This window comes from Strix aluco, chromosome 22 (genome assembly GCF_031877795.1).
Source record: "Strix aluco isolate bStrAlu1 chromosome 22, bStrAlu1.hap1, whole genome shotgun sequence".
NCBI classification, from domain to species: domain Eukaryota; kingdom Metazoa; phylum Chordata; class Aves; order Strigiformes; family Strigidae; genus Strix; species Strix aluco.
In genome coordinates this window covers 3,157,764-3,174,316 of record NC_133952.1, presented here as the reverse complement: position 1 = coordinate 3,174,316, position 16,553 = coordinate 3,157,764, and the positions used below count along the sequence as shown (strand labels likewise).

The following is a 16,553-nucleotide window of genomic DNA, read 5'->3' as shown; positions in this document are numbered from 1 at the left end:
GGCGCGGCAGCCGGTTCCCGCCAATGCCCTCAGGCTCCAGAGCCCACACAGACGCAGGCCGCGGCGGCCGGAGAAGGCCCTGGGGCTGGCGACTGCGGCGATGGCGACTGCGGGATGGCGACCGCGGGGCTGGCGACCGCGGGCTCCCGCGTTACCTCAGCTGCGTGCGGGCACCGACCTTCGAGTTCCTCCATCGAGACTGGAAAGCGCCGGCAGAAGCAAAGCCCTCCCCCGCGAGTGAATGGCTTCGGGGGTGGGCAAGCTATATCTACTCCTGGAGTGACAAATTATTCTAGGGGAAGCAAGGCTGCCCCTCAAAATGACAAAATAAAAAGGACAGTCCTACTGACATGGGATCTGGAGTCGCAGAGGATCATGTTTCCAGTATACAAAGAAAACACAAAGCATGTGTTTTAGAGTTGTCTCGTAGGTTCCGGAGACCCACCAGAAAGAATAAGCAAACAAAAAGTTCGTCCTGTCCCATCCCTGTCTTCTCATGGGGAAGGAAAGTGAATTTGTCACGTGTAGAGCACTGCCAGGGAAATCAGATTACAGCAGCAGGCATCCTACACCACTCAGGAGCAAGACACAGATTTATACGGTGTTTTACACAGTCCTCAGATTCTTCACAAGCATTAGGTACAAAGAAAGTGAACGGCACAGACAAGTTGAGATGGATGAATGATGGCAGTAATGTATATGTATATATTTTGTCTGTCTGCCCTGACTCAATCTGACAAGGGATTGTGCTGCCTGCAGCAGGACTGCACCTGGAACGCTGCACTCAGATCTGAATACCACATCAGCAGAAATTCGTTGGCACCTTTAAACCCACTCCAAACAGCCAAAGCAACCGCCAAAACACTAACACAGAGCTACAGAAGGAAATGGAAAAGGACCTTAAATCTGTGCCTTTTGAAACATGGTGTCACTTTCTAAGTGCTTTTCTGCAGGCCACATCCAAGCAACCAAACTCGGTCCTGCTACAGAGATGCAAAGGAAAGACCCCAACAAAGGAAAAACCTGTATCTACATGCAGTTTCCCTCCCTTTAACTCTTTAACTTTTCTGTAGTGACTTAGTTATATCAAATATAAACATTATTATTATGTTATTATAATAATTAAATGTATTTATCATACATGTATTTTTAAAGTCTTCTGATTAGCAGTGTGTTGGCCAACCTGTGTAAATTAAAACTTCAATTCAGGGTTTTTCCCATATCATTCAATATAAACCAAAAATGGAAGCGAATTGTTCTTTGAGCACTGTGAAAGGTTCACTTCATTGTTTCCCTAAAAGCCAGTGCACAGCTGGATTCAGCTGGAACTGGAGTGGGTGAACAGATGTGAGGTAAAGAAAAGGGCTTTTAGTCTCATTTTGCAGATCTGACGAGACACTGACAGTTGAGATCAACATCCATATTTCTAGATATTCCAACTAAAATACACCTGGTTAATATACTAGATCAGAAGAGCTCACTATATAATGATGTCCCCTGTTTACATTTTTTCCCTTTTTCCAGCTATATCTTCTCTGTTAAATTTTAAACAGAAAAAATGGGTTCAACTTCACAGGTTTCCTGTTTGAACTAGATCTTCTTCTACAGAAAAGCTCCTATATGCTGCTCCAATAGTTAGAAGTGGCTTTACCAGTATGCAAACACACTTCATTTTAACAATGTTTTATACCTCCCAAACAGCACCAGGTAGCCTTGAATTCACAGGAAAGGTTTCCTGTGTAATTTAGGTGTGCATTTAAATCCATAAAGTTTTTGTAATCTCTCTACGCACTTAAAATTCCCTTTTCTAATTTTTTTTGATTTAGCTAACATTGTCTGGGGGGGCTGGGGGTCAGGAATCATTATTATAATTGAGCAAGCAAACACAAACCATGATTATAAGGGTTTTATTCATAAAATACTCCCAGATAAACCAAGTCCTTAGTCTAAACAAGGATCGTTCTCTGCTCTGGTTCAATGCCTGTCCCACTAATAACCAGGGACTTTCTGCCCTGCTGACCCCCTGCTCCTGTTTCTTCATTAGAGGATGACAGAGTGCACTGAGACTGTCTGACAAAAGCCTTTCAATGTGTCACAGATTAGAATAAAGCATAGCCTCGGAGGTTAAAATATGTCCTCCTTGACTTTTATCAACAGCAGCGTAGGCCCTGCCTGAGGGACAAAAGCACATCAAAGTACTAAATCAAATAAGCCTTGAAAGCAGAAAAGAGTAGAGCAGCATCTGCTCAAGGAAGCTGTAAAGAGGGTTCTGTGACGCTGCAGAGAACAAAGGTGAGAGTGTCTCAGGAAGAAGTCATAGCCAAGCTCCCAGTTAAGAGAAAAAACAACAGAGCTTCCAACCCCCACCAATGCAGAAAGTCTTTACCAATTATTAACAGGAAATATGTTACCACTTTTTCTATGAAGACCTGCAACCCCGTCTGTGCAGCTCACTGCTGCGTGCAGGGGTTAGAGTCTCCACTATGGCAGTAGGGAAGAACGACGAGTATTACATTGTCCACTCCTGCTTGATGCTTGTACACATCTGCGTGCTATATCCCTACACCCCGACTTGTGTTTGAAGTTCTCTGGAACCCTTAAAGAGCCTCTCTAATCGCTCCACAGTGGTACTAGAGAAAGGCTTCTAGACATCACCACAGGACAGATTACAACCAGTACCAAAGCTCCTGCTCTTCCAGGCACGCAGTCCTACACTGCCCGTATCCCATTATGGCCATCTGGTCACTTCAAAACTTCAGGGGCTCACCAGCCACCTCATAGTTGTTTATACATGACAGAGCCTTTCAAGAGCAACAATTGCTGAGCCCTGTATTTTCAGCTACCACTGTTAAAGTTCCCACTGCAATTGTTTTGTAGTCCCAGCCCTTTTTGTTCGGATTCCTTGGCACACACTATGGTAAAGAATACATATACCGCAGCAATGACTGGAAATCTGCAACAGCTCCTCTTCCCAAATACTTGGGGATCTGTAAGTGTGCCCACATTAAGAGCTTCTCAAAGCACAGGTCATTATCCAGCATTTTTCAGCTGGCTGCACAATAGTTAAGTTCACCCCACAGCAAACTCAGTGTTGAAACACTAGTGTCGACACTTGACATCTGCAGACTTGTCAGAAACCGAGCAGTAGCTATAAAACATTCCCCAATGCCAAAGAAAACTTGTCCCTTAATTACCTCCCTAATTAGAGCTTCCAGAGTCCCCTTTCCCACTCCTCCTCAGGAAATTACACATGGGAGCTTTGTTCTAGACAGCAAGGGGTCCCAAGAACATGTGCCAGGCAGACCTCCCACGTTTCTAATTAAGATCCTCACTCAACTTTCACTTAATAGGACTTTGTCAACTTTCCAAAGCAACAAGGACTTTTGTTGCTTTAAGAGAGAAAGTGGAGCTCTGACATACTGACAGCTCAACTCTTCCAGACTAATTTTGTATGAAGCTAATGCCAAGGGATAGATTTGCTACTAATTAGTGTGAAAGGTGATCAGGAAAAGACATATTCCCCAATTCATATAAAAGCCTCTTTGGATACAAAGCCTTGCCAAAAAAAAATAAATTTCTCTGCATATGTAGCCTCCACAGTATAATAATCATTAGACCTTAAAATATGTATACACACACACAAAGAGAAGGTAACTATGTCCATGCTCACTTCACAGGGCTCATCTTTCTCAGCTAGTTCACTTTATTAACTCCACTGAGAACACAACAGCAGTATCAGAGCAAAACCTCTTTACACTTGCACTCTTGGTGTGTAATCTCATGCTTGAAGTACGAGAATAATACAGCAAATTTAAACTAGGCGATTCCCTGGAGAAAAATTACATCTCTGTTTGTTGATCCTTCATTGTTTCCCCAGCTTTCTGAGCATCCATGGATGAGAATTAGCATCTGCTTTGCATATACAACATCATACACTGTTCTGCTTCCCATTAGCAAAGAATAGTCTACTAAAAATTACTGAAAAGGAACATGGTAAGATGAGAATCTTGGAGACCCTATAAACAGGTTGTTTTGCTACAGGTAACAGGTTGGTGCACAAATAACCAAAGCTCCGGCAGAGGAATGACCTAAGTGTAAAGCTTTCCTTAGACTTCACACAGGTGTAAATTGGGTCCAGGAGCAAAGTCCAGAAAGCACCTTCCTCTACCACCTACCAGACCTTCAGTTCAACACAGAATTTGAGCACATAATTGAGGTTGACCAAAATCATTTGGATTTAAGCATACTTCCTTAAAGTTAAGCAGGTGCTCAGGTGATGAAAGGGCCAACAACAAACCCAAGAGCGTGCCACGGCTGATGAGGCGGGGAGCAGGCTCTGCTGATGTTGGGTGTTGGGACATCTACAGTAGGTAAGGAAGGAAACTACAGATTGGTGACTGCCCCTCTGGCTCATCTTCCTCCCATTCTCCATTTAAAGGGAAAACTCTTGCTAGGCAGAACTTGTCCAGCTGAATCACTTCTGTTTCCTGATTTCATCAGTTGTACAGTGCTACCAGAGAAAGGCTTCTAGACACTAGCACAGGACACATTAACACCAGTTACAAAGTTCTTCCTCTCTCTTAAGTATAGTAAGAACCAGGGTGGTAATTCTTTTGAAACTACATCCCTTCTCATTTTTCTCCCTATCTCTGGCAGACATTTCACCAAGAAAATTATAAATGCACTTTAAGTTTTCCAGACCCTTTTCCCTTATGATTTTCTTCATGCTGGTATCTGAAATGTCACACACCTTCAAATGCACACTGATGAACAAAGTTTCATTATGTTCCTCAGCCCATCACATTCTCTTTGTGGGTATAATTTTGAAACCAGAGAAGATAGAAGCATAGGAGCATCCATGGCTGTTCGTTGCCTCTGCACTTAAAATAGCAGCATAACTTAAGGGAAATGGGTGGAAGAGCTTGCAAGTGCCCTAGCCTGTGTTGTTACCAGACTGAATCCCTGGTCTAGTAAATCACAGCCTCTGCGCTGCAAAATCCCTTTGCATTTCCAATGGAAAGAGGTGTGAAAACTCTGTCAGATTACCAGGTGTGTCCCATATCTTCTAGCTGCAGTCTGCCATCAATATTTATAATGGCCTCTGTATGTATGTCTATAAATGCCCACTAGCAATTCAGCAGAAATAGTTTTTCCTATGATGAGTAATCCTGCAACAATGAAGTAAAGCATCAGGCTAGCATTTGTGATCAATCTGCCCACGATACCACACTTTTAATTACCAGCATTGGAGAATTGGGTTAGTTTACCATCACCTAGACTCTTCAGATCAAAACTGAATGCCTCTAAGAAACCTGCTGCACTTCAGGCACAGGCTGTCAGACTGAACTAGCTGACAAAGTTCTCCAGTCTGTTGTACAATTAGGAAACAATTTGTGCGAAGTAAAATGGAGAACGGGACAGAAATGACAAAAGAAACTGCTTTAACTCTTTAAGGAGTTCTAAAAGTTGGGTTTTTTCCTAATATCAACAGTAGGCAGAAAGAACTCCCTTTTTCCCATGCCTGTTTTTCCTGCCAGCTTTTGTCTCAGATGTTTCCACTATCAGCTTTTCAGGGCAAAGCATCTGTCTGTTCTGAGCTCTCCATATAATACTTTGCCCTTCGAGCATTTTGAATAGCTGTCACTGCAAAACAAAGAGGAAACAAGCCGGCAATAAACATTTTTTAATTCATACACATGCACAGACACACAAAAATGCTGAACCCTTCGGCTTCCTGCCAACTCATTCTTACCCCTTTCTCACACCATTACTCCCAATAATTGGTCTGTGCAAGAACTTTTTTTTTTATTTGAGCATTAAACTGGTCTTTTTATGAATTAAAACCTGTGGTTTAAGAAAGACAGGGAAGATTATGCTTTAAGGATTCCACTGCTACGTAGAATGACTGGGTAGCAAAGATAGGTTCATGGGTCTAACCCTTAATGAGAAGGAGTAAAAGGTTGTCTACAACTAATGGTGCCTACACAGCTCATTACTGAGTATCATTTCAATCTTTCTAAAAGATAAAACCTAAATCCATTTGGGAGATTAAGATGAAATTCTCACCTATTCATGATGAAGCTGTGCAGTGGGGGGCTGGAAGGCACTGAAGTGAAAACTAGTGGCCAGCTTAAAACGAAACTTGTGTCGTGCTCTGAAAACAGGAATGGTCCCCAAACACCAGGCTGACAGGAGAGAGATTTTTCTGCACAGCTCACAGTTAAGAATTCTGCTTCTGTACTTACATTTACTTGGGGACATTTTCATTTTACCTACACTCCCGACAGATCTTTGTTTTGCTTCTCTGCTGTTCCCTGCCCTGGGGTTTTCCCAAGTCAGAATGAGAACCTCATTCTGCTGGACCTCTCAGTTCCACAGTGATCAGGGATCAGTGGGGTAAGCTTGATTGACCTGTACAGGTTTTAGCTCAATGTGTTGAGCTCAATCTGCAGTTCCCAAATGGCTCAACAGCACTATTTCTCACTTCACCTTGTTTGAAATGAAGGCTGTAATGCATTGTTCGTTTTTTCTTGTGGAACGAGTACTTCTTTCCCTTTGCAGAATATCCAGGGATATCCTCATTGTCAGCGTGGTAATTCTTTGTCATTCATTTATACCAATCAGGAGCTCACGCAGTTACAAACACTACATGGTGCATGTTCCTGTACAGCTTGGTGAGCTGGCAGTACTGTACATATATCTTAGCTACTCTGCATAATAATACCTATGGAACAAACCTATGAGTAATGCAGTGCTCCAGTGAAAATCCCTCATCCTGGCTCTCTCTGAACTACTAGAGCTGTAATTTTGGTATTATTTAAACAAGTCTCTACAGCGCAAGATCAAACGCTTTAACTGCATTTCCTTCTTTCTGCAGGGAAAGGAGGATTTATTTTCATAATGACAGGTGAGCACAGAGCTTCTGCCCCTGAAATAGCTGTGAACCAGGTGTCACAACCTTGCTGCCCTTCCTCCACCTTCGTCCCCCTTTTCCTATGACCGCTCCCCCATTTTACATCCAACTGTGCTCCAGACAAAGACAACGTAAAGACTCAAAAGAATGACTCTACTAATGTGTGGCTGTTGTTACTAGGTAGAGGCCTTAGACTCCTTCTCCAGGAGAAGGGTATTTCACTTCTTTCAATCTTTTTAAGTGGCAGTTCATGATATAGTGCTGAACTCTGCATTTTGGAGACATGCTTTCAACTGAAAATAACACACTGGTGGTTTGGGGTTTTTAAATAAAATATTATTATGACCACAGAAACACTATGGACATTAAACAATATATTTCATGAGACCAAAATGATTCAACAGTTGTCCTTGGTTTATGCACGTTGACAAAACTCACCTCTTGCTCATACATTGTTTTGAGAACAGGTAACATTTGCGCTACTGAGTGATATGTTCTTGCTTGACCACAGCCTAGACTGACAGGAGGAGGAGGAAATTTTATCCCATTTCTGTCTAAAGGGAAAAGTGCGAACTAGTTTCAGACCACCAGAAGGCAGAAACTCCTGTGCTCAAGCATTACCATATGAGCAGTCGAGACTATGGTCCTGGTCCGAGACCAGCCATTCAACAACCGGCTCTTTTACCACAAAAGTCCATGGCAAAACATGCATTGGCACTAGTTTAATGTTAAAAACAAATCACCGTTTAACACGCTGTTAGAAGATTCTGCCTCTTTCTGTGATTTCTCAAAGGAATCTGCAGCCAGAATCGTGCAACGACAGCTCTCTGCTCCACCCACTGAGTAATTTTCAGTCACTCTGAGTCAGTCACAAGTTGGAAGGGTTAAATGAACAGAAAGACACCTGCTTCTAACCCACAGTATATATATGACTGAGGGTTTTCTAACTGGAGACAAATACTTTAGTGGGTGGAGCTGTGAATAAAGCCTGTGATGGCATCTCTTGGGCCTAAGTATTCCATATTCTGGACCATTTTAAACTCAATGGGTGGCACCTATTAATTCTTAATTAAGCCTGGAAATTCTTGTCTGGCAACAAATGAAGAAAAACACGCTTACTTTGATGTACACAGACTAGAGGCAAGAGATGAAGTTCTGTAGTTTATAAGTGTACTTTGGGTATATTTATGTATAAAAAAAGATCTTCAGAGCCAATGTGCTATAGCTATACCAGCATAAAACACAACTGCTGATCCAAGCCTAGAGAAATCAACAGAAATTATTTCAGAGGATTTTGGCTCAGACTTTGCAATGCTAAAATACTGTCTACACTGCAAACTCCCAACACATCATACAAACAACGTGTTCTACCTTTAAATGAGCAAACTTGAATAATGGAGGCAGCCCAGCCATGACAATATGGAGCTCAGCATTGCGTGTCGTTATACCTCTCCAAGCTAATCATCTTCTAATACTACAGAAAGTTCTGTATATCATCAAAAATAATCTCTCTGCCTCTTTACTGTAGGTTGTCCAGATCTCTTAGAAAACACTGAGCTTCAAAGAGTTTCAAAGCAATTATCAAATTATTCCATTAAAATAATAAGTCCCTGAAAGCATGCAAGAAGGCAGACATGCTTCTCTTCTGCTGTATTCATGTAAAAGTAGTTGTTGCTCTGAAAGATTATAAGAAAAATTGTTCTTTCTAAATGAAAAAGGAGAAAAAATAAATAGGACTCACCGTCCTCATGCCCTTCTCTATTTCTCCGTCGATGTCTGTCTCGCCGGTGGCTAATAACTGACTCTGTTCCTGTTTCATTGTCCAGGCCATCCCGGCTGCTGGCAGCATTTGGGCTGTTAGAGAACAAATAGGAAGAAACAGTGGAGTCATCTCTTTTTTTCTTTTAGATAAAAACAGTTGCAGTTGTGAGCATGTTGGTTTAGAAGCCAGAAAACTATTGCACAGATTAGCTGCAGTCTTGCTGCAGCACTGCAAGCTCCCCCAGGCTGCTCTGCTCACCCCAAAACTACCCGAAGGGTGAAAAGACAGTTCAGTATCAGTGCCCTGTTACACAAGTAGTATCAGCATGACAGTGAAAAAGCTGCCACAAGACCGTTGCATGACATTTCCATAGGAAAAGAAGCCTACTGATGTGCTAAGAAAAGGGATCATTTTAGCACGCGCTGAGATGACAACTAAGTACAAGACAGCTTTAGCTGCTAACACACTTGCAAAGGAAATGGGAGTTCAGCACAGTCCCATCATGACAGCTTTAATATCACACATTCGCAGCGTACCTGCCCTACACAAGACCAGAGAACACTGGTTTTTGCAAGAGCAAAACTTGTTTGACCCTAACACTCCTCTCCACCTCCAAAACAGCCCAAGTTCCCAGGCATCTCTCAAACCCTCCCATGCTCATTCTGAAGATCACAGATCCAAGAAATATATACTTGTATGTACGAGCTCCTCTCACAATGCCAACAGAAAACATGCTCTATCGGGGGCTTATTCTCAAGCCTGTGAACTAAGTTGCCTTTTCTACAACAGCCCAATAAATAATTTTTTTTTTTTTTAAACTAAACCCAGTGTTTCAGCTCACTTCCTTAAGTGCTTGTTCACCCTGAACAGGTTTGTTTTCCTGACAATACCCAAGCCAGATACGCAGCATGCTGACAGCCAAAGGGCAGAAGCTATAGCTCACTGTGACCACTTTCAATACCGAGCGCTGACCTTGAAGGCTGAAGTCTTGCAAGTCACAGCAAAGCTCAAAATAATTATGTGCATGTCTGTGAAACGTACAAATAGACCCCAGGTCCTTTCTTCATGTTCTCAACTGTTTGAAAGCTACACAGATGTGCCAGCACAATATTAATCTACAAGTCCCAGTGAAAGACCATTATGAGCAAGTGAGCTTTGGGCAAAAAGCAGAAGGATCTTGATGACGATCTCAGTGGTCAGATTTCTTCCACTCTGCTTTTGTGAGGGCTCTACGGAGAGTCACTTTCTCACTACTACAATTAGCCAGAACAAAAGGTTTCAAAGAGGCAACAGAGAATTGTCCCCATGGTTTAGGGCCACTTTCTGGGATGAATCGAAACAAATAGCAATAACAGTTCCATCTCTTGAACTTCCAGGCACCAAGGAAGGGCCATTTCTCAGTTCATGTAAACCAGACTGGCTTTCACTTCTAACTCCAATAGACAAGGCAAGGGCTAACCAAGAGCAGTGGCTGTAGGACAGAACACTGAATATGAATACCTAAGCCCGCTGATCTGCAACCATCTGTTTCAAGATCTCTGCTGAGGAAAAAAAAAAATCGGTCATGTTAAAGCAGAATTGGCTGGAGCAAAGGGGAAGATGGAGATGCTCTCTTTTCTCCTGCTGACCAGAACTAGCTTAGCTATTTAGTTTTCCCCTCAGGCTCAATCTGTTCTATGTCTCTCTGCTATTCTTACATTTTATAAGGTACCTTGAAGTGCTCATATAGAAGGAAAGAAGAAAAGCCTCTTGGGAGTGCTGGCAAAGACCATAGATCATTTTAATGGACTAAATTGTGGAAACTGATCTAAAGCCCCTGAAAATATAATAGTGCATGATCGGACATGAGCTAATGCTCTGCTGTGAAAGATTTCCCTTAGAACATTACTGATCATACTTTTCCTCTCTGTCCCATAAATAGCACCCACTTAGAAAGGAGTCCCAATTCACATCTGCCCTTTGCACCTGCTGTTTCTGCCTGACACGTCCTACTTACACACACAGAGTGCAGAATGGCCATCACTGTACGTACAGCAAAGCATCAGAGTCATTACTGTATCTCTCCTGGAATTCCATGAGGCTGGAGTACACTGCCAGGCACATCTTACACAGGGAATTAAACCACCAACGATCTAACCAACTGGCCCCATGGGCTTCTGTGGAAGCTGGACCCAGAACTGGTGTATGTGTAAGCACATCTGTATAGCGTTACATTTCAGAGGACTGCTGAAGAGCCTTCTGCACACCCACACGTTTTCTTTGCATTAATGAAATGTACTGACATGCCCACCACGCAGATTAGGAAATCGAGGTTCTTATTCAAGAAAACATTTGACTGGACATTTTAAGCCCTAATGAAGCTATCACAATGCAAGTATATATTTAAGTGCTGTCACCAGTACATCTGCATTTCTTGTTTCTGTCCAGTACAACTGAAAAGGGAAAGAGGGTGACAGTTCTAAGGTCACCCTGTGAGGCTCTCGAACATCTCAGCAGCACCATCTAGTGACCACTGCTCATCCTTTCCACTTCTAAATCACTTCCCAGGCTAAAAAGGTGGTTTAGACCCTAACAAAGACTGCAAAAGGAACCTCACAGCTGGCTTGTTTCCTCTCTCATTGCTGAGCCAGTTAAATTCAATTCAATTTTCAGTGCGTGTACCCAAGAGCTGTGTAAGAAAGGTAGCTCAGAGGTCACTATTCTTAACTCATGCACCTCCAGCAGTAAACTAGGAGCAGCCTCACCCATTCAGCTGAACGTGGATTTGGCAACCACTAAACAGAAGCAGTGGAGCATGAAATACAGGATGAACTTCAGAACTCTCATCAAGGAGGAAAAGTATGTTTTCTTTGGATTTAATCAATGATGAAGCAAAATATCACTGCTGTCAGGCAGCCAGCCGAGGTTACCACTTCACCTCTGATAAGGATCTCGTTCCCTTGGATGGTATTGCCTGCTGACCTGTCTGCTTCATCTATTTCTTGTATTCTTTGTTGTCCAGCAACATTTCTGTTTGCACAATTACACAACACCTAGCTCAGTTGGGGCTTCTTATATAAATAAGGCCGCAATCAACACTGAAGAAGGAAGACAGGAGATGACAGATCTCTGGTAGTTTGAATAGCATTTTAAAAAATCTCAGGGATTTAGGAACCAAGAACGTTAAATCTAGGAACCAAGAATGTAGAGAAGGGAAGGTAATATATGAGTATACAGCAATCCTGAAGTTACAGTTGTGAAAGTTGCAGCGTTGCACTACTCAAATGGAAGTACTATTCAAGGAGACAGCATGCAGAAATGGCACTGAACACACTATTGTGGAAGCACCATGCCAAAATCCAAGAAACATCATTTTCAAAAATTGCTGGAGAATTGTAAGTGGTCAGAAGAGAACTACAGTCATGAGTCAAGCTCTGGAAGCCACAGTTTACAATGAAAGACTTGAGCAGCTCAACTTACTTAGTCTATCCAAGTGAAACAAATAATTTCAAAATACAGTGGATTCTTAATCACTTGGAATCTTTAAACCCAGAGTGGGTGTGTTTTAAACTGAAATTCTAATAGCGAAACCGAATTAAGGGCTTCATGCAGAATAACTGAGTGAGATACTCTGCCCTGTGTGACAGAAATAAACTTAGGTCATCATTAGGCTCTCTTCTGGATCAAAAAAATAAAACACAACAGCAAAAACCACTGCAAAACGTTAAGACATTCCATTGTGAAGAGAAGAACCAAAGAAAGCATTAAAGGAGAACAAGTTTTAGTCCAGAAGACCTCCCCACTACTGCAGTTTAAAACAAGAAAGAAAAAAGGGGTGAGGGAGAGAGAAGGTGGTTTATCTAGGACTGAGAACACAAGCCTGGAAGCATGACCTCCCATGTTGCTGCTCCTGACTCAGCTTGACCTGTGTAAGTTATGTCACCCCTTGAGGATTCCCACATTTGCTCTGTGATAAGAAGACAGCATCACTTGCAGCACTGTGCTGACTGGTGGCATGAAGATACAGACAAGATTTTTAGATCTCCATGGAAGACAGCAGGTGCATCAGCAACACAGCTTAAATTTCATCAGTCTGACTACATACAGTTATCAGCAGTGAGCGGTTCCACAAACACAGACTTGTGCCTAACTTACAATGTAATTATTTTTTAAAATAAAGTTTGATCTTGCAGCTATTACGTGTAGGTATAGTTCCGGAAGACAAAGAACTAGTTATATTTGCAGGTCATGTGACTGCACTCACACAGGCCTCTCCCGGCCAACATAAAGCAATTCATAAACACACGAGGGCAGTAAAGCCCTTGCAAGACACACACAGACAGGCAGGGTTAGTATTCCCCAAGATTTCTTATCCCCTCTAGAAGGCATTTATCTGTAAAAGGCTCATACACAACACTAAGGGCTCTTCCAGGCAATAGATATCCCAGAAAGCAATGGAAACACATGACAGCGGGCAAATCAAGACCACATTTCCTTCTCCAAGCATAGACTAAGATCACAGCTAGAACGAGGTCCTGCTTTAAATCCGCCTTGTGGAAATTCAGCAGGCCTCCCTGAAAATGAAGGTATTCTAAGGATATACATTGGCTGTGCACACGTAGCAGGAAATAACAAGGCTACCATTAAATCAGATGACTCCCCATCTGGCTATACGCAGTTCAAGCTGCTGGCCTCTCCCCGCACATGGAGGAGGCATTTTTCCTTATGGAAAATTTTGCTCTTGATATCAGTGTTCTGCTGGCTCTGAATTATACATAACACAGTAATAAAAAGTTGTCATCCGTACACTATGAAAAGTATTTTGGGCTCACTTGCTACTTAACTCTTCCACAGTGAGTTTTAAAATGAGATATATAGGATATATATTTCATTCTAACAATGACAGGTGTTTTTTCTTCCCATCCCCCTTTTAATTCCTCTGTTCTAATAAGTATATTATTTTTCTAACAATAACAATAAATAGCTCGTTGGCAGCAGCAGGGAGAAATGTGGGGAAGAAACAGACAGGAATTGCATTTTTTGGTTTAAAATTAAAAAAAAAAAAAAAGACAACTTGCTCTTACTGGAATGATGGAGGCCGGGAGTCTCCAATGCCGCCTGTTCTCTCAATGGGTGGCGGAAGGTCTGTGTGGCTCTCGGTGCACTGGGAGCCTGTGTCAGAGTGGGAGCTTTCAGCCAGGACCAGCTGTCAACAGAAAGAAGAGAATTACATACACTTGTACAGGTTTCTCCACTCCGACATAAGGTGTTCAGCCACTGCTTTGCTAAATATTCTGTGAGATCTAAGAGAAACTAGAGGAAAGGAAGTGCTTAGTGTCCAGTTGCATGGATCCCTGCCAAACTTCCACAAAATCAGGTTATGTTCAATCTCAACATGAGAACATCATCAGCTGGAATATACACAAAATTCTTGTAAGTGCCACAGAATTTTTCTCAGCTCAGAACAAACAAGCACACCAGGCAGGGAGTGCACTTTTTCTTGCGACTTGTCATTACAGCATTTCTCTGAGTTGCCTAAGCATGCAAGTTGTCAGCATTCCTTGCAAAATGCACACACACTGTAAGGCTACACTCTCAGTCTGGTTTTGCCATGACAAAAATAAAAAGCAAAAGCTGAAATTTGACAGATTGACAGCCCAAACGTGGTATAACTTCTTATACAAAGACCTTCAAAACCCCTGAAAATTCACAGTCTGTCTGGACCAATCACCAAATCTCAGAGTTGCCACCATCCCTATTAGGAGTCTGAATTAAAACTACAATCCACTAAATCTCAACAGCCATATACTTTAGGAGGAGAACCAGATTCCTGATATTCACCATAGTTGTGTCTCTTGTATCCACTTTGCCTCTTAATGTTCCCTTAATGCAGAGATGCAGATAGGAAACATCATTTTCCAATCATGCCATGAACACCAGGATATGCAGTGTGCACTCTTCTGTAATTCATAATGACCTGAAAACTTTTATAAAACTACACTGTTTCAACTATCACCTTCAAAACTTCTGTCCTCCAAAATTAGTCTGGAGAAGAGGAGGCTGAGGGGAGACCTCATCGCCCTCTACAACTCCCTGAAAGGAGGGTGCAGAGAGGGGGGATGAGTCTCTTGACCCAAGGAACAAGCGCCAGGACAAGAGGGAATGGCCTCAAGCTGCGCCAGGGCAGGGTCAGACTGGCTCTTAGGAAGGATTTCTTTGCAGAAGGGGTTGTTGGGCGTTGGAATGGGCTGCCCAGGGCAGGGGGGGAGTCCCCATCCCTGGAGGGGTTGAAGAGTCGGGTTGACCCAGCGCTGAGGGATCTGGTGGAGTTGGGAACGGTCAGGGTGAGGTTCATGGTTGGACTGGAGGAGCTTCAAGGGCTTTTCCAACCGAGATGATTCTGGGATTCTGTGACACCGACATTTACATTCCTGGAAGCTGAAGGTGCCTGGCAACCTGTCAACCAGGGTAGAAGGAAGGGCTGCAGAGCACCCAACACAGCACTCCCATGGAAATAGGTAACTGAAGATACGCTGCAACAATCAATCTTCTCATTACAAACACCAAGCATTATACACAGCCTGCTGTGTTTGGGAATTATTATATATTCCAGTCCCGTTACAAGGCAGGGTGTAAATGCTGGCGTGTATTATTTCTATTTCCTATCAACATCCTCAATCATTAATAGGAATGCTCCTGGATAATGGATCACAGGCGTGGTCATGGCACACAGGAGGCTTACGATACTCAATCTTACTTCCAATAAATTCAGGACAGAAAGACTATCTCCGTTCAGTATGCCTGGTGTGACATTTTTAACCAGCAGGTAAACAGACAAGGGAAAGAAGAATGAGTCTCTCTGCCTGTCCCCACACTCCTGGTTTGTAGCTCATTGTAATATACTGCTTGACAGAGGATCTTACATTTAACTAAGATCTGATTCTATCCACTTATCTACCAGGCTAGTATCTACTTTTCTGTATTTTTTAAAAAAATTAATAAAAAAAAAGAGACAGAGATGCTTTGTGTTAAAGGATCCTTTTGTACATCTAAGTGAAACTGGTTTTCCGCATTGATTTTTTTTTTTTAAATCTTATTAGTGCTGGAAAAAGTTCCTGGCTGAAGTGCACACCCAGAAACCAGACAGATCATGTCCCTTCTCTAACAATGATTCAATAAATCTTTTATAACAAAATCAGCATTTGTGCCTCAGTTTCCTAACCCAGAAAGGCAGGATACTAGCGATTTTGCACAACTGAGATTAAAATAATTAATGTGCCTAAATGCAACTGAAATCCTAGGGTAGAACCACCATACACTGGGTAAAGCACCACCGTAGAAAAACAAACAATGGGCACTGATCCAAGATTCCTTTTAATTTATCTCTGCAAACAGAACATGGTGATTCCCAACTAGCAGTTCCAGTTCTAATTCAACTTCACCTGCTAGATTATGTGGTTATTTTTTACTAAAAAGCATAACGGTGCAGAAAGAGATTCCAGTCCTCTCCTATTCAAAGCAGGAAGGCAGATGACCAACATGAGAGGTTTTGCCTAAAACAAAACCAGAATGCCACCAACTGAAAGACTTGGTTAGTATTTTAATGTCTGCACAAAAATTAGTCTCCCATTAAGCTGGGCATCCTACCCAGACCAAGCCCACCAAGGACTGCCTGTGCTTCAGACAGACAAGATCAAGAAAAAGGCAGGGAGGCAGCACTGCCAATACCACCGTATTGAGAACAACTCGAGGCAAAATGAAGCAACTTGCTCAGCCTCACACAGAAAGGTCTATAGCAACCTCGAAAGCTAATTCAGACTTCGAACATCCTCATCTAGTTCCATACTTTCCTTACTATATTTGTAATGTTTTTGTAAGAATGGGGGAAAAAAAACCCCA

General features: G+C 42.4%; 1 protein-coding gene across 7 annotated transcripts in view; it reads right to left on the bottom strand.

The window, feature by feature from the left end:
* The window catches only part of DVL1 (dishevelled segment polarity protein 1), a 105,202-nt gene that overhangs the window by 36,751 nt on the left and 51,898 nt on the right, over positions 1 to 16,553 (bottom strand). For all 7 annotated transcript variants that reach the window (XR_012626089.1, XR_012626090.1, XM_074848093.1 and 4 more), the window contains exons 3-4: positions 13,739 to 13,860; positions 8,655 to 8,767 (exon numbers count right to left, since the gene is read on the bottom strand). Coding sequence is in view for 5 of the 7 variants with exons in the window: in XM_074848093.1 (XP_074704194.1) it covers positions 8,655 to 8,767; positions 13,739 to 13,860 (235 nt within the window). In the remaining 2 variants the exon portion in view is untranslated. The remainder of the gene's footprint in view (positions 1 to 8,654; positions 8,768 to 13,738; positions 13,861 to 16,553) is intronic.